This window comes from Ursus arctos, unplaced genomic scaffold (genome assembly GCF_023065955.2).
Source record: "Ursus arctos isolate Adak ecotype North America unplaced genomic scaffold, UrsArc2.0 scaffold_6, whole genome shotgun sequence".
NCBI classification, from domain to species: domain Eukaryota; kingdom Metazoa; phylum Chordata; class Mammalia; order Carnivora; family Ursidae; genus Ursus; species Ursus arctos.
Window position 1 is genome coordinate 9,261,878 of NW_026623078.1, and position 27,714 is coordinate 9,289,591.

General features: G+C 38.0%; 1 protein-coding gene, 1 long non-coding RNA gene and 1 pseudogene across 5 annotated transcripts in view; 2 read left to right on the plus strand and 1 right to left on the minus strand.

Annotated features, from left to right (window-relative positions):
• LOC123001984 (uncharacterized) overlaps window positions 1–17,985 on the minus strand; it is a 47,833-nt gene extending 29,848 nt beyond the window's left edge. Inside the window, exons 1-2 of one of the 2 annotated variants that reach the window (XR_007188088.2) lie at window positions 17,950–17,985; window positions 17,611–17,715 (exon numbers count right to left, since the gene is read on the minus strand). This is a non-coding gene — a long non-coding RNA (uncharacterized LOC123001984). The other variant, XR_006411414.3, reaches the window with a different exon arrangement.
• A 97-nt stretch (window positions 17,986–18,082) lies between these two features.
• PPDPFL (pancreatic progenitor cell differentiation and proliferation factor like) lies at window positions 18,083–23,987 on the plus strand. Of its 3 annotated transcripts, none has more exons than XM_044390360.3 (5): window positions 18,083–18,235; window positions 18,596–18,658; window positions 20,225–20,296; window positions 20,398–20,497; window positions 21,914–23,987. In XM_044390360.3, the coding sequence occupies exons 2-5, from the start codon at window positions 18,604–18,606 to the stop codon at window positions 21,924–21,926; spliced, it is 240 nt and encodes a 79-aa protein (XP_044246295.1). In that variant the 5' UTR covers window positions 18,083–18,235; window positions 18,596–18,603; the 3' UTR covers window positions 21,927–23,987. The 3 variants fall into 3 exon arrangements, with proteins under 3 accessions (XP_044246295.1, XP_044246294.1, XP_057163926.1); XM_044390359.3 differs by lacking the exon at window positions 21,914–23,987 and adding an exon at window positions 20,815–21,094; XM_057307943.1 differs by lacking the exon at window positions 21,914–23,987 and having other exon boundaries at window positions 20,398–21,094.
• Window positions 19,572–19,912, plus strand: LOC123001983 (small EDRK-rich factor 1-like; annotated as a pseudogene).
• Window positions 23,988–27,714: the final 3,727 nt, after the last annotated feature.

Sequence of the window (27,714 nt, forward strand, 5' to 3'; positions counted from 1 at the left end):
CTATGTATATTACATTCCAGCTATAGCAATGCCTATATTTATGGGTAAAGATAAATCAAAATTTATATAATTCAGGACATTCAATTAAATGGATAATTCATGTCCAAAATTAAATTTTTTATCCTTAGTGTACAATTGGTGTTTGAGGTCTTACTTCTATTAGTTAAGTTGTCTGAGTGATATTATAATGTAATTACCAAAGAGCTAGATGGTTTGAACAGATGATGCTTAAGGCTTCCCTCTGGCATGACCCATAAACCTCCCCAAGTGCATCTCAGAGTCTGTTTCCCAGGGAACCCAGCCAAAGACAATACGACAGCAGAGCTGAGATTTTGGAGCTGGATCACCCTTCAGGTGGCTGTTGATGTGGACCCTGTCATTGGAGATAGGTGGAGGGCTAATAGTACCTAGCATGCTCTAAGCAAGTTGTTATGTGATGTGTTCCCCCAAAATTGAAGTTCTAATCTCTAGTACCTCTTATTGCCTGGAGATAAGCCTTTGAAAGAGGTAACCAAGTTCAAATGTGGTCATTAGAGTGGGCCCCTAATCTAATATGATTGGAGTCATATGAGAGAGTTGATTAGAACACAGACACATACAGAAGTCCATGTGAAGATGCAGAGAGAAGACAGCCATCTACAGGCCAAGAGGAGAGGTCTCAGAAGAGACTAAGTAAGCAGACACCTTGGTTTTGAACTTCTAACTCCACAGCTGTGAGAAAATAATTTTCTGTTGTCTAAGTTACCCCGTCTCTGATACTTGGTTATAGCAGCCCTAGCAAATGAATACACAGGACTACTGTTAAATGTTTATGGATAGTGAACTGGGATAGGATAATGGTGGAAGGGGATGACTAGCATTTGCAGCATCTCAGGTGTCTGAGAAGGTCAGAGGAAGTAGCAATTAATAGAGCTACGGGATGAGCTGTCTGTAGCTGGATACCGCTGACAGAGTGGAGAAAATCTGTGAAAGGAAGCGAGTGATTATTAACTGATGCAAGGTAGAAAGAGAGAGAGAGAATGAGAAAGAGAACAAGTGTGCAAGTGGGGGAGGGGCAGAGGGAGAGAATCTCAAGTAGACTCTCCACAGAGCATAGAGCCTGATGCGGGTCTCATTGCTGGGCTCCATCTCACGGCCCTGAGGTCATGACCTGAGCTGAAACCAAGAGTCCGACACTCAGCAGACTGAGCCACCTAGGCACCCCTAACTGATGTAGGGTAAATGATGAAAGTTAGATGGCTCCTTGGCAGCATATAAAAGGACTATTATCTCCTGCAACTAAAAGACAGAAAAAACTGAGGTGAAGTCTCAAACACTTAATTATAAGGGGGTCGGAGTTCAAAGAAGGTTGAATTCCCAACCCTGACAAGTCTGTTTCTTCAAGCTCAGGGCTCCAGTTGGAAAGAAATTCAACACTGAAATTTGTGATAGGGACATCTGAGCCAATGTACTAAAAAAAATGTTGACTGTCAAGATCATCCCAAAACTCTGTGTCTAAGGAAATGGCCAACACTTCTTTGTTAAAATCAGAGTCTCTCTTTTGCTTGAAGGTGATGCATAGGCCTCTGGCTTGCAAGACACTACATGCCTCATCAGTATCTCCCTCTAACTCCTGTTCTAGTCATTGGACAAATAACTCAGGTCAGGTATGTCAGCTAGCTGAGGCAGCTGGGCCTACTGGGTACAAAAGGAGTATACTCTAAAGGAGCTGCAAGATTTTCCAACATGTACATGGGCGAATACAAATGGAACTAGGTCCTTATGGTACTGGGTCAAGGAATACTGGTTATGAAGTTAGCTAACAGGAGAGTCTATTGATAAGGATGACATTTCCCATGATATAGAATCTAACACCCTGGCAAGGCCACCATACAATGTTAATATGTTGTCAGGATGATTCTTGGAAGCAACAACGGCCCCTACAGAGTAAAATACAAATTCCAGAATTGCTGTGGAAGATGGTTGAGATACAAATGGGCATGCTAGAGTGGATATCCTACTTAAGGCCAAAAGACCCAACTGACTAGATTTCCCATTTCACAAAATGAGAAGGAACACATTGGAGAGAGGAGCAACAGCCTCACTGAGAAGTGCAATGAGGACTTTTCTCTATAGTTCAAGACTCAGAATAAAAGGTGCTGTTAGAATTGACTCCCTAATTGCAATGGGGATAACAAGATCCCCAAAAGGAGGCTGGGTGATAGCACTTAACCATTAAAAGCTCAGTGAATGTAACCATCAGAACAGGTGTAAGATCAGAGTAGCCACAAAGGGAGCCTTATCTACAGTGAGATGGCTTGTAGAACATGGTGCTCCTAGGGCCAATATAGGTAAACAGGCTCAAGAATCTTGCTTAATTTATACAATTAAGATAAAATCAAGGATTGTAACAGCAACTCATCAATAAATATTCATTATCCCTGTTCTAGTGTCTGGATCCTAGATAGTTCTCATATCTGGAACTCATTGATCTAAGGAGCGCTGGGTTCCCATCAGTTAGGGTCCCGTGACATCATAGAATCTGAAAATAACTCCCCTAGGTCTTCCCTAAAGGAACCTAAGGGGCATTCATACACCATGAGATGGGAATACATAGACATTTTGAGGACTTCTTTTTTTTTTTTTTAAGATTTTATTTATTTATCTGACAGAGAGACAGCCAGCAAGAGAGGGAACACAAGCAGGGGGAGTGGGAGAGGAAGAAGCTGGCTCCCAGTGGAGGAGCCTGATGTGGGGCTCGATCCCAGAATGCTGGGATCACGCCCTTAGCCAAAGGCAGATGGTTAACTACTGAGCCACCCAGGCGCCCCACATTTTGAGGACTTTGAAACAAAAGGACTATGTTGAAATTGATTCCCAGGGATCAGAAACATCATTCATGACATCCTTGTTAAAATGAGAGGTATAGAATCCAGGTCATTAACAGAGCCCTGACCCAGGTCTGGGTGACACTTGCTCTGTCCACTGGACCTAATGGTCATTTTCTTGGTTGACAGAACCACCATATTAGTCATTATCCTGTGGTATTGGATTTACTGGTGGGAAAAGCCAGGTGGAAGCCTCCAACACGGGCCCCCCACATACCATGGCTAACATAGTAAACTTTTAAAATTGTGTCTTGGGAGGAATTGTTGATATTAATTCTACTTTAAAGGTATGAAGAATGTATGAGTAGTGGTGACCATGATATAACTATTTAGTCTAATTGTCTGGTCCCTATTGAAACTGGCTAGATCCTGAAGATGATGACGGACTTCCAAAAACTCCCCTGATTGAGATAAGTCTGGAGAAACCAGACATAAACTTCTAGGTGTCCCTTCTCATAGCCTCACTTGGAACATATTAAATTCCCCCAGTAAAGATGTGACAACATGTGTGGAGTGTTACCAGTCAGGAAAGCTCATCGCAGCCTTAGAGTCCAGGGTTTTTATTGAGAGTCAGTCACATACAGTCCCCGCATGACTTACTTCAGTTACTGAAACCCCAGACTATCATAAATCACATTATTAGAGTAAATCCTCTAGACAACTGGTGCAGCTTGACTCAAGGCCAAAAAATGCAAAAACACTCCTATGAAACAGAACATTCCAGGAGCTCAGTTCCCAGGAGCCAGCCAAGGGCCAGTCATAAAAATAGGTTTTTCAGGGGAATGTGCCTTCCCCACACAAACATCCCCAGCTTAAGATGCCATCGCCACACAAACTCCCAAACTCAGTGGCTTATAAAACTCAAAGATGAAGATTTGGGTCAGTCCTCCAGGTAGAGCATTTGGACTAGCAGAGGTGCTAGCCAAGACTGAGGAGAACACAAGATGCACAGCAAATTATGGGAGCATAGCTCTTGATGTGACAAGTCCAGCTGCCCTGGCAAGAATTACACTTCATTCCACTCCCCCTTCTCTTGTAAGTTTTCCCAGGAAAAGAAGCCCCAAACAGGATGAACTTAGCCTTGAAAGCACTTGATTCAAGCAATGTAAGGGGTGGCCTCTGGGGACCTGACTGCGCTGCCCAGATTCCCTTTAGGACAAAGGTGCGCATCCCCAACAATCATAACTTCTTGCTTGCTGGCAGATTGCAGCTGTCCCCCAAGGATCTCTGTCAACTGAATGCACTCACCCTTCCACTGGCCTGTGTCCCCATGAGGCAGCCCACATTCAAAGACTCATTGATGTATAGGGGCAAAGGCCTGGTGCCTTGCCTCAGTTAGGAACAATGTAGAAGCATCATCTTATTTTCTTCATGAAATCAGCCCATGCAAGGTCATAGGTCACCTCTTCTCACTGCTCCCCTTCCATTCTTTTGTGTCTTTTTGTGGGGGGGGGGGGGTTAGGATGAGAAATCTCCAGTAAAACTGTATGCAGATGTATCTGTTTTCCTGAGAGCAGAGCCTAAGTCACCCTGAGTCAGATCATCAGGTACTCCATGCATTTAGATTAGGATTTTGTGCATATCAAAATAAGTAGCCTCCTCATATTTAGTTTGGGATTTGTGGGAAATGGAAGCAATTAGATTAGAACAAAGAAAAATGATGTTTAGGAGTTTGATCTGATATTTAAAAGCAATCTAAATTAAAAAAAATAGAATCCATTTATTTATTTATTTACTTATTTATTTATTTATTTATTTATTGCTCTTACAGATGTTAGAGAAAACATGAAAGAAAGTGTGTTCATGTCTCCAAACCGTTTCATAGGGCTCCAAGTAGTTGTTATATTGATCATTGCCTAACTCAGCAAGCATAGGATTCATAAGCCAGAAATACTGACTTAGATAATTATGAATATTTATTTATGCCTCAAATCATAAAACCAAGAGAAAATTGAAATGAAATCCTTTTGGCTTTAGTGTATTTATTACTTTCAGTGTATTTGATTACCTAAATAACTCAGCATTTAGGAAGACAAAAGCATTTGATGAAGTAATTGTCATGAATCTCCTCACAAGCTCTCTAGAATCTGCCCTGCCAGTCCGGGAGAATGTAGGTGCTGAGCCTTGGGAAGTTCTGCCAGTTATTATGCTCATTTAGATGCCTTACCACAAGAAGATAAATGCTGACCGCAATTTGGAAACTGGCAACTAAGAGAATCCTGAAGAGATTGCCTACTGAGAAATGGTCTTTGCACCAAGAAAGACAGCCATCTTCTCCTGTCTATGAGTTAGTGTTGAGGAAGGTTCTGGTTGTTGCCCTCACAGATTTGCCTATTACAGATGATACTCACCTGCCCAGGGGCTTTGCAGACGGTGAGGGGAACCTGAAGAATCAAGACCAGTGCTTATTAATAAGTGATCAATCAGTGTTTTTACATTGTGACTAATGTTTGGAGACCGATCAAGGAGAAAGTGGGCCAAAGGTAAGAAAGATAAAGACTGGGACTGATTTTTTTTTTTAAATGTTTGACTATCTGTATAACTGGCAACTGACTCATTATCTCACCCAGCAGTTACACAGACATGAAGAAGTCATTGAACTTAATTCTCCTTTGCTTCAAGGGATCAGGGAAAGGAGCAGAAAAGAAAGACTTGCAGGTCAGGTAAACAAATAAGAGCAGGTGGGGGGGGGTGAGATTGCTCTACTGGAAGAAAGAGACTAAAACTGCTCAATAAAGCCAGTTCCCTGTTAGGAGTGGGGACAATGGAGTGTGCTGGTGACCTCAGCCTTTGCACCTGGCTGTCCAGCACCTGAGGAACCATTCTATCTGGGGGATCCAGCACTCTGTACCACTCACTACAGAAGTCAGAGTGATTTTAAGGGTCAGGGTACAGTATTAAGTTGAATAACAGTAACAAGATACATAACTAAAAAGAGAACTTTATTTCATTCGAATGTAAGAACAGTTGTGCCACCCTGAGTTATGACCCTTACCTCTGCACAAGAAGTCCAGGGCAAGTGGATTGGTCTTTAAAGACATGACCTTGAGATTGAACCACTCACTTCTCACCTTTTACTGGCCCACACCAATTCCTAGCTGCAAGGGAGGCTGAGAAATGTAGTCTCCAGTTGGGTAGACTATGCCCAATAAATATTAAAAAGAAAAGGAGATAATAGTTCCTGAAGAACGGTTAGCAATTTTTGCTGCAAGGATATGTTGTTTTATATGCAGCTTGATGTGAGCACATGACCTAAACTTAGCCAATAAGGGCAGTTCCGCTGGGTGCCTTGGATTGGAGGATTAGTCATAGCGGAAAGAAGGCATCTTAGCATATTCTGCCTGGGTGTGACCTGAGCAGGTGCTTCCCTGCTCAAGTTACCTAGTTCCTGCCACATTCTAAGCCTGATTCCTTCTGGGTGGCTTCCCAGTAGTGCAATAACCCTTAGGTCAGTGTGTTCAATGTTGCATAGTATGGGTTGAGAAATAGGATTTGTTGGGAAAGTTTAGGAGCAAACAGTCAGTGAAAGAAGGCAATCCTAGCCCCAAGCTCTCATTATTCCTGTAAGAAGCATACAGGGCCAGGATTTTCTGGTGAACGTGCTGTAGTACTTCATTCTAGCAGCTCTCCCTTAGGGAGTAGGAACAACTTTCTCAGTGCAGAACTAAACACTGCTTGCTAGACGGCAGAATTTAGGGTGCCCACTTTTTAGAGGAATTGCCTAGGAAAGCCTTTTGGGATGTGCACCTGTGACAATTTTAGTTCAGTTTGGTCACACCTCCTGCTGCACTCCCCACTCAGGTGTTTCATCGACAAAACTACTCCATGTCAGCTCCCAGGATCTCACTGGATGGTCTTGATTTTCAGACCACACCTCTTTCCGTTTCCTATTGATTTAATGAACTGACCGCTATTCTCCCAATAAATCGTTTCTCTGCTTCTAGATGGAGATTGATTTCTGTTTTGTAGAGCCATGATAACTGATTGAAAGACCATATGTAATTCAGAGAAATATAAAATTTAAACAAACAATTGACTTATATACTTTGGGACTGGATTGGATTTCAAATAAAGTAAAAATATTACTATTTCCACTTTATCTATCAGTGGTGGAAGCCCAGAGATATTCAGTGACTCATTGGTAATTTTTCCCACAAAAATTATTAAATGAAACAGTATCTTAATGCGAAGTGCCATGCCATTTTAGAACACCTGCTACATGTTTGTTTGTAGCATTACTTATTAAGCATAGATTACTCTATGCCCAATACATCATGTTTCTTGGTCTAGATATTACTACATATTTAAAATCCCTGACATCTTGTGTGCACACTCCGATATTATATAACTGCAGATTGGAATTAGATATAGACAATTTAAGTCTTCCAGGATGGTCAGATATTGATCTCATGCTACATACTTGGTCACTTGTCTGGGACAGCACAGGGTCATGATAAATTATCTGCAAGCTTAACCATTTTTCTTGCCATAAATTTCTATGCTCTACAAAACAGCAGTCTGGTATCTATTTACTACTTCATTCAATGTCCATAAAATTAGAAAGACTAATAGTTATCTTAAATGTGATAAATAAATCACCTTTCACAAAGGTTACAGTTGACTTTAATTAGTACTTATTTTTTTCTTAAATCTATTTTTCTCTTCTCTTTATGAGACATCAATTAGTAGCATCTTTCAACTTTCTGAACAGAAATTTGTGAATGACAGTTCCATCTTCCACGCTGGTTTGTAGTGGGTCCTCAGAGTTAAGCAGGCACTCCTATTTTACTCAAAGAGACATATTAGCATAACTTAAATCTAGGACAAAATCTCAATGAAAATATGGTTATAACCAATTTTAATACATAGATATTGAAAAAAAAACACGAGTCAGAAAATAATTGGGTAAAAATTAGTCTCATTATGTCACAGATACAGCATGGAAATCTGAGCCCTGTTATGATATTTAAATTAGTAGCCAAGGATGTAATCCTTATTACCATGCACAGGAGGAATATGCTGATTTTGTCAGATTTTTAGAACAAGGACTACTATATGTATCAGGTTTTGTGCTGGGTATTGCTAAAGCAAAAATGAACAGAGTATTCTTTGCCTTTGAGGAACTCACATACTAATGTGTGACAGAAACAATAGCTTTATAAAATGTGAGTAGTGTTATAATAGAAAAATATAAAAACTTGAATCAGGTAGGTAGAATCTTGATACCACTAACCAGGAGAGGGGGGAATGGTGTAGTGGATGAATGTGATACAGAGGGAGAGAAAACAATGCAAGTTATTTCCCACTCAAAACGAACCTGAAAACACACATTCTAAAACTTATAAAGACATCTAATGGTAAGAAAGACAACCAATAGATATAATAATTGTGGCAGAAAGTATATATATAAAATTAGGAAAAGTAAAACAGCTAAAGGGTGCTTATAAGATGAAGCAGAACAGCAAGTCGAAATTAAAGGGAATCAAAAAGATACACCTTCCTATTACTTACAAAAAGCTGGTGCTGCAATATTAATATCAGACCTGCTAGAATCCAGGGGGGAAAAAAAAACTAGGGAAATTAAACTACCAAAGTTGTCTAAAACATTAGTGCTGATAAAGGAAGATAAAAACAAAGATCTTCCAAGAAAATATTACAATCATGACTTTGTGTGCACCTATTCACATAGGTTCAAAACATAAGAAACTAAAAATGATAGAATTCAATCATACAATCATACTAGAAACTGGTACATCAAGCAGTAACACGTTAGTAAGTATGTAATTTAACAAAGCTAAGTAATAACCTAATGGACATATATAAATAATGACTATATGTTCTATTTTCAACTTTTTGAGGAACCTCCACACTGTTTTCTACAGTGACTGCCCAGTTTGCATTCCCACCAACAGTATAAAAGGGTTCCCCTTTCTCCGCATCCTCGCCAACATCTGTCATTTTCTGAGTGGCTAACATTCTGACTGGTGTGAGGTGGTATCTCACTGTGGTTTTGATTTGTATTTTTCTGATGTTCAGTGATGTGGACCATGTTTTCATGTGTCTGATGGCCACTTACAGTCTTCTTTGGAGAAATGTCTGTTCATGTCTTCTGCCATTTATTGACTGCATTATTTGTTCTTTGGGTGTTGAGTTTCATAAATTCTTTATAGATTTTGGATACTAGCCCTTTATCTGATAAGACATTTTTCAAATATTTTCTCCTATTCTGGTGGTTGTCTTTTGGTTTTGGTGACTGTTTCATTTGTTGTGCAGAAACTTTTTATCTTGATGAAGTCCCAATAGCTCCTTTTTGCTTTTGTTTCCCTTGCCTTTGGAGATGGGTCTGGCAAGAAGCTGCTGTGGCAGTGGTTGAAGAGATTGCTGACTGTATTCTTTTCTAGGATTTTGATGGATTCCTGTCTCACATTGAGGTCTTTCATCCATTTTGAGTTTATCTTTGTGTATAGTGTAAGAGAATGGTCCAGTTTCATTCTTCTGCATGTGACTGTCCAATTTTCCCAATACCATTTGTTGAAGAGACTGTCCTTTTTCCATTGGCTCTTCTTTCCTGCTTTGCCAAAGAATAGTTGACCATAGAGTTGAGGGTCTATTTCTGTGTTCTCTAGTCTGTTCCATTGGTCTATATGTCTGTTTTTATGCCAGTACCATGCTGTCTTGATGATTACAGCTTTGTAATAGAGCTTGAAGTCAGGCATTGTGATGCCCCCAGCTTTGGTTTTCTTTTTCAACATTCCTTTGGTTATTCAGGGTTTTTTCTGGTTCCATACAGATTTTAGGATTATTTGTTCCAGCTCTGTGAAAAATGTTGATGATATTTTGATAGGGATTGCATTGAATGTATAGATGTCTCTAAGGAACGTAGGTATTTTAGCAATATTTGTTCTTCCAGTCCATGAGTGTACTCTTTTCCATTTCTTTGTGTCTTCCTCAATTTATTTCATGAGTGTTCTATCATTTTCTGAGTACTGACCCTTTGCCTCTTTGGTTAGGTTTCTTCCTAGGTATCTCTCTTATGGTTTTTGGTGCTACCTTATGAGCCAGCAATTGCACTACTAAGGATTTACCCCAGAGGTACAAATGTGATCCAAAGGGGCACCTGCACCCCAATGTTTTATGGCAGCAGTGTCCAAAATAGCCAAAATATGGAAAGAGCCCAGATGTCCACTGACAGATGAATGGATAAAGAAGTTGTGATATGAATATACAATGAGATACTACTCAGCCATCAAAAAAAAAAAAAATGAAATTTTGCCATTTGCAATGACGTGGATGGAACTAGAGTGTATTATACTAAGGAAAATAAGTCAATCACAGAAAGACAATTATCATATGATCTCAGTCATTTGTGGAATTTTAGATACAAAACAGAGGATCATAGGGGAAGAAAGGAAAAAACAAAACAGAAGAGGGAGATGAACCATAAGAGAATCTTAATCATAGGAAACAAATTGAGGGTTACTAGAGGGGAGGAAGGTGGGGGGATAGGGTAACTGGGTGATGGATATTAAGGACAGCATGTGATTTAATGAGCCTGGGTACTATATAAGACATGAATCACTGACCTCTATCTCTGAAACTAATAATACATTAATGTTAATTAGTTGTGTTTAAATTAAAAAATAAAATGAAACAAATGCAATTTAAATGTTTTAATAAAAATATAAATTAAAGAAATACAAAAATAAAAATTATTTTAATGTAAAATAAAATAAAATGATTATATGCAGTAAATGAAGAATATTTACTACTCTCAAATATACAGAAAGCTATTTCTAAAAACACTCTCAAGGAATGAACAAAATAACACATTTTCTCTTTTTTTTAATAATACCTTTTTATTATGTTATGTTAGTCACCATACAGTATATCCTTAGTTTTTGATGTAATGTTCTATGATTCATTATTTGCATATAACACCCAGTGCACCATGCAATATGTGCCCTCCTTAATACCCATCACTGGCCTATCCCATTCCCCCCCCTTCCCCCCTGAAGCCCTCAGTTTGTTTCCCAGAGTCCATAGTCCCTCATGATTCATTTTCTCTTGACAATATAGTGGATTTAGAAATAAACTAAAAGAGGATCAGGAGTTAAGGTGGAGGAGGAGTGGGGGACACCTTTTTCAGCCGGTCCCCTGAGTTGAGTTGGATAGGTACCAGACCATCTTGAACATCCACGGAATCAGCAGGAGATGCAGGAAGATACATCTGGATCTCTACAAATGAGCATCTCCACTGCTGAGTATTGAGGTACGAGAACCGGGGAGCTGTGAAACCGAGCACAGATATCGGAAGATAAACGGAAGGGGGAGGGAGCCCCTGCATTTGGGCGCCGGGAGTGGAGGGGACTCGCGGACCAGCACCCGCGAGAGAGCAGACTGAGACCATGAGCCGGGGGAACACGTGCGACCAGACTGAAACAGAGCTCCGGTGCGCTCACTGGAACCAGACGGAGAGGAGCTCCGGGAGCACACGGGCGGCTGGCAGTTGGTGGTGCTAGAAACACAAAGGACAGAGATGCGCTGGCCCTGGAAGTGAGGGCTGGGACGCCGCCGGATGTGGGGTGCACATCCCAGGACGCTGCAGGGTTGAGTAGCACCAACAGAAACAGAGCTAAAGTGGCCAGAACATCAGCGGAGAATGGTCCACGATCCCTCTGTTCTGAGACAGAGGCTGAGATTCGGCCACTGCTGCTCTGACTCTCAGAAGAGGCACAGCAAAACCCCAGGGAAAGCTGCCAGAGAACAAAAGCCTAGAAATAGCAGCTCAGAGGGTGCGCATCCCCATCCCCCCTCGCAGGGGACATGGAGACTCTACCCAAACAGGGTTGCCTGAGTATCAGAGCGGCAGGCCCCTCCCCCAGAAGGCAGGCTGAAAAATCAAGAAGCCCACATCCCTAAGATCCCTATAAAACAAGGGCGCACTGCCTGGGTTCCGGTCAATAATTTGGGCTCTAGACAACCCTGCAACCTCTCCTCATCAGAATGACAAGAAGGAGAAATCCCCCCCAGCAAAGAAAAGACAATGAGTGTGGCCTCTGCCACAGAACTAATGGATATGGATATAACCAAATTATCAGAAATGGAATTCAGAGTAACAATGGTCAAGATGATGTGTAGACTTGAAAAAAGTATTAATGAAAATGTTAATGAGAATATAGACTCTCTAAGGGCAGAAATGAGAGCGAATCTGGCAGAAATTAAAAATTCTATGAGCCAAATGCAGCCAAAACTAGAGGCTCTGACAGCCAGGGTGAATGAGGAAGAAGAACTTATCAGCAAATTGGAGGACAGGTTAGTAGAAGAGAAAGCTAAAATAGAATCTGGGCTAAAAAAAATCCATTCTCAAGAATGTCGGTTACAAAAGATTACTGACTCAATGAAACGTTCCAATGTCAGAATCATCAGCATTCCCCGAGGGGGTGGAGAAAAACAGATGTCTAGAAGAGATATTTGAACAAATTGTAGCTGAAAACTTCCCTAATCTAGCAAAGGAAACAAGCATTCGTGTCCAAGAGTCAGAGAGGACCCCTCCCAAGCTCAACCACAACAAACCTACGCCACGTCACGTCATAGTGCATTTCGCAAATATTAGATCCAGGGATGTATTGAAAGTCGCCAGGGCAAATAAATTTCTCACGAACCAAGGCAAAGGTATCAGATTTACGTCAGACCTGTCTACACAGACCTGGAATGAGAGAAACGGTTGGGGGGGGCATTTTTAAAGCTCTTTCAGAGAAAAACATGCAGCCAAGGATCCTTTATCCAGCAAGGCTGTCATTCAGAATTGATGGAGAAATAAAGACCTTCCAGAATCGCCAGTCACTGACCAATTTCATAACCACGAAACCAGCCCTACAAGAGATATTACGGGGGGGGGAGGGGTCTATAAAAGTGAAAAAGCCCCAAGAGTGATACAGAACAGAAAGTCACAATCTATAGAAACAAAGACTTTACTGGCAACATGGCATCATTAAAATCATATCTCACAATAATCAGTCTCAATGTAAATGGCCTAAATGCACCCATAAATTACACAAGGTTGCAGATTGGATAAAAAGACATGACCCATCCATTTGTTGTCTACAAGAGACTAACTTTGAACCTAAAGATACATTCAGATTGAAAGTAAAGGGATGGAGTACCATCTTTCACGCCAATGGACCTCAAAAGAAAGCTGGGGTAGCAATTCTCACATCAGACAGATTGGATTTTAAACTAAAGACCATAGTTAGAGACATAGAAGGGCACTATATTATTCTTAAAGGATGTATCCAACAAGTGGATATGACAATTATAAATATATACGCCCCCAACAGGGGAGCTGCAAGATACACAAGCGAACCCTTAACCACAATAAACAGACATATAGATAAAAATACGTTAATAGTAGGGGACCTCAACACTCCACCATCAGCAATAAACAGATCACTTAAGCAAGAAATCAGCAAAGAAACAAGAGCTTTGAATGCCATACTCGACGAGTTGGACCTCATAAATATATATAGAACACTACACCCCAGAACCAAAGAATACTGATTCTATTCTAATGCCCATGGAACATTCTCAAGAATAGACCATGTTCTGGGTCACAGAATAGCTTTCAACTGAGATCAAAAGACTGAAATTATTCCCTGCATATTCTCAGACCACAACGCTTTGAAATTGGAACTCAACCACAAGGAAAAATTTGGAAGAAACTCAAACACTTGGAGACTAAGAACCATCCTGCTCAGGAATAATTCGATAAACCAAGAAATCAAAAATCAATTTAAACAATTTATGGAGACAAACGAGAATGAAAACACAACAGTCCAAAACCTATGGGATACTGCAAAGGCAGTCCCAAGGGAAAAATACATAGGCATCCAAGCCTCACTCAAAAGAGTAGAAAAAATCTAAAATGCAGTTTTTATATTCTCACCTCAAGAAGCTGGAACAGCAACAGAGGGACAGGCCTAATCCACGCACAAGGAAGCAGTTGACCAAGATTAGAGAAGAAATCGATAAATTAGAAACCAGGAGTACGGTAGAGCAGATCATCAGAACTAGAAGCTGGTTCTTTGAGAGAATTAATAAAATTGACAGACCACTAGCAAGACTTATCCAGAATAGAGAAAGGACCCATATTAATAAAATGATGAATGTAAAAGGAGAGGTCACAACCAACACCAATGAAATTGGAAGGATTATTAGAAACTTTTATCAATAGCCTTATGCCAATAAATTAAGCAATCTGAAAGAGATGGAGGCCTTCCTGGAAACCTATAAACTACCAAGACTGAAACAGGAAGAAATTGATTTTTTAAACAGGCCAATTAATTATGAAGAGATTGAAACAGTGTTAAACAACCTTCCAAAAAACAAAACTCCAGGCCCGGATGGTATTCCTGGGGAATTCTACCAAACATTCAAAGAAGAAATAATACCTATTCTCCTAAAGCTATTTCAAAAATTAGAAACCGAAGGACAGCTACCAAACTCATTCTATGAGGCCAATATTACCTTGATCCACAAACCAGGCAAAGACCCATTGAAAAGGAGAATTACAGACCATTTTCCCTAATGAATATGGACGCCAAAATCCTCAACAAGATCCTGGCTAATAGAATCCAACAGTACATTAAAAGGATTATCCATCATGACCAAGTGGGATTCATCCCTGGGATGCAAGGGTGGTTCAACATTCGCAAATCGATCAGTGTCATAGATTTTATCCAGAAAGAAAAATTCAAAAATTATATGATTCTCTCAATAGATGCAGAAAAAGCATTTGACAAAATACAGCATCCTTTCCTGATTAAAACCCTTCAGAGTGTAGGGATAGAGGGTACATTCCTCAATCACATAAAAACCATCTATGAAAAGCCTACAGTGAATATCATTCTCAACGGGAAAAGCTGGAAGCCTTTCCCTTAAGAATCGGAACATGACAAGGATGCCCACTCTCGCCACTATTATTCAACATAATACTAGAAGTCCTTGAAATAGCAATCAGGCAACAAAAAGAGATAAACGGTATCCAAATCGGCAAAGAAGAAGTCAAAATGTCTCTCTTCGCAGATGACATGATACTCTATATGGAAAACCCAAAAGAACCCACTCCCAAACTATTAGAAGTTAGAGAGCAATTCAGTAATGTGGCGGGATACAAAATTAATGCTCAGAAATCAGTTGCATTTCTATACACGAATAATGAGACTGAAGAAAGAACAATTAGGGAATCCATCCCATTTACAATAGCATCAAAAACCATATGTTACCTTGGAATTAACTTAACCAGAGACGTAAAGGACCTATATTCTAGAAACTATAAATCACTCTTGAAAGACATTGAGGAAGACACAAAAAGATGGAAAAATATTCCATGCTCATGGATCGGAAGATTTAACATAGTTAAAATGTCCATGCTACCTAGAGCAATCTACACTTTCAATGCTATCCCGATCAAAATACCAATGACATTTTTCGAAGAACTGGAACAAATAGTCCTTAAATTTGTATGGAACTAGAAAAGGCCCCGAATTGCCAAGGAACTGTTGAAAAGGAAAAACAAAGCTGGGGGCATCACAATGCTGGATTTTGAGCTGTACTACAAAGCTGTGATCACAAAGACAGCATGGTACTGGCACAAAAACAGACACATAGACCAATGGAACAGAATAGAGAACCCAGAAATGGACCCTCGGCTCTTTGGGCAACTAATCTTTGGTAAAGTAGGGATAAACATCCGGTGGAAAAAAGACAGTCTCCTCAAAAAATGGTGCTGGGAAAATTGGACAGCTACATGCAAAAGAATGAAACTTGACCACTCTCTCACACAATACACAAAGATAAACTCCAAATGGATGAAAGACCTCGATGTGGGACAGGAATCCATCAAAATTCTAGAGGAGAACATAGGCAGCAACCTCTACGACATCGGCCAAAGCAACCTTTTTCATGACACATCTCCAAAGGCAAGAGAAACAAAAGATAAAATGAACTTGTGGGACTTCATCAAGATAAAACGCTTCTGCACAGCCAAGGAAACAGTCAAAAAAACTAAGAGGCAGCCCACGGAATGGGAGAAGATATTTGCAAATAATGCAACAGATAAAAGACTTGTATCCAAGATCTAAAAAGAACTTCTCAAACTTAATACGTGAGAAACAAATAAACAAATCATAAAATGGGCAGAATATATGAACAGACACTTCTCCAATGATGACATACAAATGGCTAACAGACACATGAAAAAATGTTCAAAATCATTAGCCATCAGGGAAATTCAAATCAAAACCACACTGATATACCATCTTACGCCAGTTAGAATGGCAAAAATTGAAAAGGCAAGAAATAACAACTGCTGGAGTGGATGTGGAGAAAGGGGATCCCTCCTACATTGTTGGTGGGAATGCAAGTTGGTACAGCCACTCTGGAAAACAGTGGAGGTCCCTTCAAAAGTTAAAAATTGAGCTACCCTATGACCCAGTCATTGCACTACTGGGTATTTACCCCAAAGATACAGATGTAGTGAAGAGAAGGGCCATATGCACCCCAATGTTCACAGCAGCATTGTCCACAATAGCTAAATTGTGGAAGGAGCCAAGATGCCCTTCAACAGATGACTGGATTAAGAAGATGTGGTCCATATATACAATGGAATATTACTCAGCTATCAGAAAGAACGAATTCTCAACATTTGCTGCAACATGGACGGCACTGGAGGAGATAATGCTAAGTGAAATAGATCAAGCAGAGAAAGACAATTATCATATGATTTCTCTCATCTATGGAACATAAGAACTAGGAAGATCGGTAGGAGAAGAAAGGGATAAAGAAAGGGGGGGTAATCAGAAGGGGGAATGAAGCATGAGAGACTCTGGACTCTGAGAAACAAACTGAGGGCTTCAGAGGGCAGTGGGTGGGGGAATGGGATAGATTGGTGATGGGTAGTAAGGAGGGCAGGTTTTGCATGGTGCACTGGGTGTTATACGCAACTAATGAATCATCGAACTTTACATCAAAAACCAGGGATGTACTGTATGGTGACTAACATAATATAAAAAAAAATTTTTTTTTAAAGAAATAAACTAAAAGATATTTTTAAAATGTATATATTTGGAAAAAGAAAAGCATCTTTAAATCAAATATTCAAGAAATGTCGTAATGGCAGTTAACAAAATATTTTGAAATAAATTACAATAAGAATAATCCTAAAGTAAGTAAAAGGAAAAACAATACAGAAAGTAATGAAATATAAAATCAAGAAACAAAAAGAAGAACAAATAGTTCTTTGACAAATCTAGTATAATAGGGAAACCCCTAACAAAACTAACCAGGACAGAAAGAGAAGAACCTAAGTAAATAATACTTGCAAGGTAAAGGACTATATAATTAGAAAGAACCACAATGGCATACAAAAATCAGTGTTTCAAATATATTTGAAATTAGCCACATAAGTAATTTTGTGGGTTTAAACCAATAGCTACTAAATAAATTGAAACAGGACTGAGAATCCCCCCACCCCTGTGAAAAAGGGAGCCATAATTTGATCCATGACACACTGAGTCTATAAAACGGCCAAACAGTTCACATTAAGAGACTTTACAAAAATAGGATATAAATATAGCTTTTGAATCAATAAATAATATCAATACAATGTCATAAAGTCACTAATTTCCCCTCATTACCCATGATTGCCATCTGTCTTTTATTAATCTTACTGGAATTTCTAACTCACCGTCCGTAAATTTCTGTAGTGCATGCTCTTTCCCATAGGACATCAGCAATTCACGCAGCTCTTCTCTGTGAGCTCTTCCTGTGGCTCTGCTTTGCATCACCGTGTCTGTGGGTATGACCAGTTCCCTCAGCTGGTCTGCAGGCTGGCTGCAGTGACACACACACACCGCTCCCCCCCCCCCCCGCCCCCCGCATATTCCCCCCCACACACACACACTCCGGGGCAAGCCCCACGGAACCTAGCACGGTGCATTCCCCAGTGTGAGATCATACAGAAGGCCGAGGGGATGCGTGGGCATCACCTCCCACCCTGCAGAAACCAACAGTCATAAGCTATGACCTTACAGACTCTGTCCCTGCTGTCTTTAGGCCCGGTTGGCACTCTGATGTGCTGAAGGGCAGACAGGCGGAGAGCTTCACCTCCCTCTGCTGTACCGACAGCTCAGGTTTCAGCCTTCTAAATATAAGGTGTGCCCAGGGGTCCCAGAGCACGGCCACATTCACTGCAGAGTGCTCCTGGCCTGCAGAACTCAGCCCCTCCTGGATCACGTCCACTCTTTCAGTGTGTTTTCTGAGGAAAACTTAGAACACGTTTATTTTAGAAGAACAAATTGGAGAAAACGAATGTGAGTCACTATATCACAGCTGTGTTAACACTTTTTCTCTGACCTTTAGATTTATTTCAGATGGAACAAGTTGTGGGCATTGTTTGTAGTTGGATAGTTGGGTATTTTTTTTTCTTGCTTTTCCAAATAAATATACACATTGATTGCATTTTTTGGTTTATTGTAGTGTATTCGATTACAATTTTGTGTAAGCTTTCTAATTCTTTCTATCCGATATTTATTACATGGTAAATTATGTTGCTTTGCATATATATATATATATATATAAAAGAAAAGGAAACTCTGAGCGATGAACAGCCTCTCCTTCCCTGTCACTGTTTCCAGATTGCTGTTCACTGTGTCTCTGGTGTTTGTTCACAGGGAAAACAATGGCATCAGTACCTTCCATTGGTTGCCTGCTGGCCAAAAATCAGTATTATCGAAGTAAGTTGTATCATCACCAGAGTATATTCCTAGACAATGTGATTTGAGGTGATGTTTGTGAGATATTGTAACCTGCATATCTTGTCCTGGTCAGAACTTTAAGGGACAAGACTTGACAATTGGTTGTGATAGTGAAGAAAATAGGAACAAATTGAATCAGACCTCTCTGAATCAATATCGTCAAGGCTTCTCTCTTTGTTCTATGTTATATTATATCATATTGATGAAACCATTAACACTTAGAAATAAGTGAAAATAAGGTCATATTTCATAATAATGTTTTAATTTCATGTATCTTGCATTTAATAGAATACATTAAAAGCTGATAATTTTACATAAAGAAAACAGTTTATTTCTTAGAAAAGAAGGGGTAGCATGGCTGCTTCAAGGATTCTTTAATTTCCATTTTCTCTTGGATAATAGGTCAGCTTTTATTCACCACTTTTATTTTTATTTATCTATCCATCTGTGAATATTCATAGCTGAATACAAGGGTGTAGCTTCTTAAGGAAAATTTGGAAATTTCGTAGAATGAAACAATCATTTCAGAAACAAGTGATCATTTATTGAAAATATGCCCATATGTAGAAAATTCTAATTTCAAGTTTTGTTTGTAGATAAAAGTTGGAAATATCTATTGATTTATTCTTTTTATAAAATTGTTAAACTATTTCCATTTACTTAGTGTTATTATATCCATAGAAGTTATTTTTATATTCTGATAGTTTAAAAGACTTACAGGTTTAAAATACAAGTATGTTAAAACAAATAAAATATTTATTCTTTAAAAATAATTCCATTATTTCTAAATTTGTAACTTTTGTAGAATATTTAAATATAGACACATGTAATATTTCTAATGTAGTACACTAATATTCATTCTTTATTTTGTACTAAGATTTTGAATTTGGTGACATTTACATTTTAAATTCTCCATCTATATCTATGGAGAGAGACAGAGTTGTCCACCATAGAAAGAAACATACCTTATTAATAGAAAATGTAAGAGTGTGCTAGGAGACCATTGCTCTTCCAAGTAGCTCTCTTCCAGGCCTGGTCTGGTGGCCAGCATGGCCCACAGAAATCAGCAAGAACTTGCCTGCCAGAAAAACATGAAGAAATCCCAGGAAATTAGGAAGCGAAAAAGAAAAGAAGATAGCTTGACTGCCTCTCAGAGAAAGCAGAAGGACTTTGAAATAATGCAGCAAAAACGGAAGGCAGCTAATGAGAAGTATGCAGACAAGAGAAAAATGATGACTATTTGGAAAACCTGAGCGCTACTGCCAGCTAGGTGTATCATAAGCTCTATGATCAAAATTTTGTGGAGTGAACAGTCACATATTATGACTTACCTTTTAAAAGTTATCTTAAAAAAAATGTAATATGCCTTTTCCAGACTTTTTAATTGACAATTTAATCCATTTTTTGATTCATGAAGTCAGGATCCAGGAGTAAATGAGTCCAAACCATGGAAGTTTGCTACTTGGAAGTTTATGCACAAACGATATGTCTGTGATTGTTTGCCTATTACTTATTTGTTTATTGATTCTCATTTGTTTCCTACAGAGGCTAGTATTTCTTCAGTTAGCTCTTTAGCTGATCCTGTTAACATTATACCTGATGACAAATTCCAACAAGGTATTTGGTTTATTTCTTATCAGCATCACCCTCATTACTTTCTTTGTTTCTAATCTTCCAAATGTGTTTGAGAAGGGGGTAATATGACTTCTATTTGATAGGGTTACCGAAAGTGGAAGAATCCAGCTGGTGGTTTAAATCCTTTTTCCATTCTGAACCTGTGCTTTCAGATGTAAGAAGAAAAGATCCGTCTGCTAGTGGGTACGTTTTAGTTTTTTCTGATAAAGGTATTTCCTTAATCAGAATGAAACATTATAGGTAATAATTACTATGTTAACTATTAGGGATAAAGAATAGTTGTTTCTTGAGGGTGAAGAAGGTTTTAATATTAAGCATACTCGAGGGATTGATGTGGAGAAGACATTTGCTCCCCCATTTTGTTAACCGTCAGTCGAATCATGAGTACTCTTTCTAATTCTGTCACTAAAGAGAAATTGAAAGTCACGTGCCAATTTTTATCATTGTTTAGGGGGAATGGATGGGGAATCAGAGGCAAAGTTCTTAATTTGTTTTTCCAGTACTTTCAGGAAACAAAATTATCCATTCTAATAAAAAGAAATGTGGCTCCTTGGAAAATAGCCAGCTCCAGGACAAGGAAGGAAAAGGGGAAAAAAAAAAAAAAGTGTGAAAGAAAGAAAAGCTCAAAAAGTGTTGGAGATATGTCAAAACGACATAGGACCCAACTGGCCAAACCTGGGACAATTTCAGCAACAAAATAATAATTGTAACAGATAATTGCCCATTGAATAAAATAAAACCTGTTAATTATTGATATAAATAAATAAATGAATAAAGAAATGAAAGAGAAAGGAAAGCTCTTTATTGCAGTGTTCTAATTAATAAATGTAGAAAGAATGATGGAAATGGAGAATTACCATTTGATATATATTACAGTAATCATTATTCTAGGCAAGGATTATCTATGGGTACTAAAATAAATGGGGTCAAGTATGAGAAATGAGTTCTTCTCAGAGTGTCTCCCCATAACTATTTATGAATTACAAAGGGGAAAATAGTAATTTCCAATGGAGGAAACTATCAGATACCACCTTAAGAAAAACAAACAGAAAACAATTATTTGGCTCCTGTCCTAAACAACCCACTTTAGTCCCACTGGTGGCTTTGATCGGCCTCTGTATGGTGCCAATTACTAGAGAGAAGATTGAATTGGTGCTTTTGCATACAAATGTTTCTACATATTTTGAACCCTAACACACTGAATAGCACAGTTGTTATTCTAATGGTTTCTAAAATATTTATTTTGTTTTTTTAGACAGTTAACTAATGACTAGTTACCAAATAGAATAAAAAAGAGTAAATAATACTGGATTTCATAGATCCTAATGTTAAAACATTAGGGTTTTAATGAATTTTTTACATGTGATGTTTGAAATAGAATCAATTAAATATTGATACTTTTAAAAATCAAAGTGAGGTTAATTGTTGAAAACATGTATCATTTATTTTATCAAGTATATTAATTTGAATTATCTAGGTAATTGTTTCACTTATTTTTCCACTTTACTTTGACTATAAAGATAATTTACAGCTAAGCATTTCTCAGCTAATGATCTGTGTTCAACAATTCAATGAACATTGTTGTAATATTTTATACAGCACTAATAGTTGATTCTGACAATCAGGAAGATTCTACCTGCCAAGGTGCTATATTTGTGAACCACACCTTTCAGTACTAAGCTATTCCAGATGACTTTTCTTCATTATAAGAAGACAAACCTGCTGGAGAACCCATTTACAAGATAGGATCTCTGCAGCCACTCATACAGCAGATCAGGCATTTTCCTCATTACACAGACTGTTGCTGCAAGTGGCATCCGCAACATGGAGAATACTGGAAAAGTATGCCTTTGAAAATATATACACCTTTTTAAAGTAATAAGAGACTTCAAATGTAGTGATATGTATGAAGTAGCCTTTTTTTTAATCCACATTATTTTTCAAAATTTTCAAAAGTTTCTTGTTTATATTTTGAAAAAAATTGTTAGACTCTGTATATATCTGTTGAATGATTGATTTATTATACTTTAAAGTGAAACACTGATGCCTAAGAATGGTTTAAACATTAATGAATTCAGAAATGTAGAGAACAGTTGCAAAAACTGTATTTTTAATCATGAACATTGAAAAGAAAAAACATCCCCATAAATTTATTACTTGTTAAAATATATTCCTATATACAGAATTAATTCGTTATTGTGTAGACTTTAAAATTCATGGTTTTAAATAATATTTAACAATATGGAATAATCTATATATGGTGTGATTTTAGTTGTGTTAGATATGTATATATTCATAATAATAGATTGAGAAGAAATATACCAAAATGGTAATAGTGGCTATTTCTGGAGATAGAATAATGGGTGGTTTTCATTTTCTTCTTTATATTTTTCCCATATCTTTTCAAATTTTCTAATATGATGTTTTTGTGTATAATTTGAAAATAATAGATGCTATTATAAAAAGAAGCATTGGACACATTTTGTGAACATGACTATTCTCTAGATTGGCTAGAATATTCCCTTCTTTCCTCAATATGAGATAGATAATACTAAATGAGTTTCAGCTGAAAAGTTTCTATATGCTTCTTGCAAATATTTTTCATAAGATGTGAGGCTTTTGAAATTAGGGACAGTGAATTCAGTCAGGTTGATGTCACTAGTCTTATGTGACTGTTGCTGTGTTAAACATCCAGCAGAGCACACATGGTTGTTAGTAGGACTGTCTTCTTACCCAACTGTGTAACCATGAGATAATCAGGACTGACCATTCACAGCGATGGACACAACTGACCAATCATTTACTACTCTTTCCAAATGGGACATGCATTCCTTCAATTTTGCTTTTCTATCACTTTGCTGTCAATGAAGGGACTCATATATCATATTGGCCCAATAGCACATCGTTATTTACATGTTACTGCTTTTCTGGTGGTTGCTTGCATTTATATTTTGTTATAAATTTGTAGAGATTGATTAAATTTTTGGACTATATATCTCATTTGGCTTTAGTATAAAATTAAATTACAATGATGGAAGATTTAATCTTTTTTTCTAAAGTGGGAGAAAATTATGATGAAACAAATACAGTAAATTGTGGGAGGTTTTGTTTTTTTCTTTAAGATTATCAATGAATTCCTTTTTCTTAGCCTCTTGGTATATGTGTGAACAGATTGCTTGTTTGGGTTATTTGATGAATTTCCCCAAATAGGTTATCAAGTTGATATTTACTCAGAAAGACAGCATTTATTAAATAATATCTTTTTGCCTATGTATTTGTATATTTTGAACATGTCTAAATTACTGCTTTTATAGTAGTTTAGACTAGTGTTACTGTTGCTGAAAGTTATTGTTTAAAGTAGTTGGATTTTACATAAGAGTTTTAGTCAAACATATTATAATGAGCATATATAGTTATTAAGCACTTTAGAGTGGCTAATACACACACACACGAAAATAAATGATGGATAATGAATGGATGGATGATTAGATAGATGGTAGATGATAGATAGATAGATAGATAGATAGATATCCTAAAAATATATATATAAGGAACCGTTCAGAAAAGTAACATTAAAGTTAATTTTTTAAAAAATTGAAAGGATTCCTGTGTGCTATCCCAGAGTTTGTACAGAATGACGATGATATAAATAAAGAGAACAAAATGTCTTCTAGCTAAATTCTAGTTAATTGCTTCTAATGTAGTTTTCCTACAGTTCCGACACTTTGGGTCTGTGTTTAAAAAGTACCTCACACGTATATCTCAGCATAACTGTGTTATTTTAGTTCAAACATCCCCTGCCTGGCTTTGTTGCCTATTGGCTTGATAGCAAATAGTGGAGGCTAAATATATTACAGGGGTGTCATAACTCCATTTGACTTGAGATATGCTATAATCACTCTAATTTGCTATTATGAAATATTATTTGACTTGGCTGGGATGTCTATATGAAATGCAACTAAGTTTTGACTATTTCTGCTCAGGTTCTGTGAAATTATATGTTAAGTTTCCACTAATTTTTGGAGATATGATTTTGATAGGTTCCAAGTTATTGAACCCACATTTTTTACAGGTAAAACCACCAACAGCCAATTCATCAATTCTTACTAGTGTTAAACTCCTCTAGCTGGATTTTAGGCCTACTTGGTGCTTTATACATTATGCAGAAGTTTAGGTTGTAGGAAATAAAAATCAGGAATTCCATTTGCCCATTAAAAAGTGATGATGAAAAATAATGATTTAAGTCAAATGGAGTAGCTAAATTTCTCGCTCATAGAAATTCAAAAAACGTGGAGTTATAATTTATCCATCCTCCCAATGACATCCTCCAAATGAACATGCCAAAACCCAGCTCATGATCGAATAGCTCACAATATCTCCTTGTTGCTTCTCCTTTCTCAGAAAACGGTAACACATTCATCAGCTCAAACAAGTTCATTATCCATGATATCTGCCTTTATATTCAAGCCAACACCAAATCCTTTTGATTTGATATTTTATATTTTTGGATCTATCTACTTATTTGCTTTCCCACCAGCACTACCTGAACCCAGACTTTTATCATTTCTCCTGAAGAGAATGGCCATGATATCCTAAATGGTCTACTTGCACCCTTTTTTAGATCTCTCCAACTGAACGTCCTCTACAGATCTTAACATAAGTATCTTAACAAAACACAGATCTGATTATACTCCCCTGTGAACACACACACACCCCAACACACTAGCACACCCACAATATTCAATAATTCCATTACACTCAGGTTAAAGTCACAACTCACCCAAATCCCCATGTATTCTGGCCCATGCATATCTCCATAATCTATTCTGTACCTCCCTCTCCAAAGCGTCCTGTGTTCCAGCTATGCCAGCTCTCCTTCAGTTTTTCACATACATCAGCTTCTCTCCTGCCACATAGGCTTTCCACAGGTTATTCCCTCAGCTTGGACTTTCTTCACTAAATTAATGCCTATTCCTCTTTTAAATCTTGGCTCAAGTCTCTTCCTCAGAGAAAATTTCTCTGATCTACTTAATAAATTGGATTTTTCATTGTAGGCTCTCATAGCCCATTTTCTCTCCTTTCTAACTCTGATCACAGTTATAATTTTATATTTGTTTATCTAGGTGTTTGTTTTCTCTGCGGCACTATAATACACTTTCCCCACTGCATCATAAACTGCAGGAGGGCAAGGATCATGTCTTCTCTACTCAACATTTTATACCCAACTTCTGACATATCAAATATTTGTCAAAAGAATGACAATGGTTCTTTAAGGAGAGCTGGCCCCTCTCTCAAGAAGTGTTATGTTTTGGCAAAGAAGAGTAAACACTAAATCAATAAAGACAACCTTTTCCAACAGTGGCAAGCACTGTAAAGGAAATGATGTACTTTTGTTGGAGAGTGACCGAGGTAGGACAAAGGTTGAGGGAGGGCTTCTTTAATTGGTATGGTTAGGAAAGCCTCACTGAGAAGTGGGCATGGACTGAATCCTAAAAGAGGGGAAGCAGCCAGTTTTGTGAAAAACACTCTAGGCAGAAAAAATAGGCAGTGCAATATACCACGCTCTACATAGTATATCTAGTTTCCTGTTACACTATTTTCAAGAGCCAGCTGCTTTAGAAGAATTTGGAATTTTCTAGAAATAACTGCTTTAGAAAAATTTGGTATTTTCTTTATAGGAGTCAAATTCTCTACTGTGTATCTTTCCACCTAAAACTGGGATGAGAAATGGTCTGGTCAGGTTTGGGGTTATGTACTTTTTTCTTAAAGTCTCTCAGGGTGACCTATAAATTGTCCAAAATCCCACTGCATAGCAACATTCATGTAAAGTCACCAGATATCTCCCACAGCTCTTCTGAATGTCTTGAATCCTGTGAGGCACAGCCTCATGAGTGTTTCCAGTCCCTGAAATAATTTTCTAAACTACAAGTTAAGTTTTATCCCGTCATTTTGATGAGGGAACAGAAGGCAGGCTGAGGACAAAGCAGAAACTGACACCCTGCAACCCCCACCCCCACCCCGGCTGTATGCAGCATTCCTCGTCACTCCTGGCTGCCCTAAAACTAAGGAAAGGAAAAAGCAAATGGTTAACTGACAGAGATCACAGTCCTGCAAGACCCATAATTCTCCCCCAGTTTACAAATGTCTTAGCAGTTTACAAGAACGAAGCATTTCTACCAATAACCTAGCTTCCGGAAGGGAATGTAGATACAATTAAATGTCCTTATAATCTGCAGACTCCAGGAAGTTCCCAAGCATCTTAATGTTAATGCCTTGCTAGAGGGAAAAACAACCCTAGCTTGACAACCAGAAGGCCTACCGTATCCTGTGAATCTTCTTTAACATATGAAAGTGCTTTCTCAGCCTCCCTTTTTCCTCACCTCCCCCAACCCCATGGTATATAATCAGCCACCTCTCACAACCCCGGGGTAGCAGTTCTTTCTGCCCATGGGTCCTGTCCCCGTGCTTTAATAAACCACCAATTTTGCACCAAAGACGCCTAAAGAATTCTTTCTTGGTCATCGGCTCCAGACTCCACCCCACTGAACCTCACGTATATTCCACAACCTCATCAATTTTTGCCCCACCTTTCATACTAAATGGGATAAACAGATTGGTATTATTTTAAAGATTCTTTTTGAGTTTCATTTAAAAAAATCTTATAACTATTTTATAAAAACAAAACAAACAAAAAACACTAGTGAAAGAGAATGTTACATAGTTACTCTCCTTCCTCAATAGCTTAGAAAAAATCTGTTTCAGTGTGGGTGTCTGAAAAATGTTCTCCTGCTACAGTATAATTACCTGGTTTCCAAAAGGTGGAAGGGGAGAAAAGTATGTGATTCTAATACTGTGCTTCTAACAACTTTCATTCAACTTTTTATTACATTTTAATTAAATTCATTATAACCAAATATGTATTTCAGCTATTCAGGAAAAATGATTTGTATTTTTTAGTTATAGTTTTATCTAAATAGGTCAGATATAAAAGTTTTGCTTCATCTTTTTTAATTAGAAAGATTGAAATTTATTTGGGTCCAGGTTGTAAACCCAAAATATGTTAAATCATTTGCATTATAGTAATTATTTGATTAACAGCCAACTAGAATATAAGCTTCATAAATATTTTATCCTTTTTACATGCCTGGCAGAGGTTTTCAAATAAATGATTGAACAGTAAATGGAACTATGATTTATATGTCAACTGACTACAAAGGTTAGGATTTTGAAATTCCTTTGCAAGGAAGAGTGACCAACATTTTATTTTCAAATAAACCACCTTTGAAAATATTTATGCAATCTTAAAAAACACATTTACAGAGCTATCCATCTTCAAATTTCAAGCTGAATTTTACCATGAAGAGAGAAGACAGAAAAGCTCATAAAATAAACTGATCATG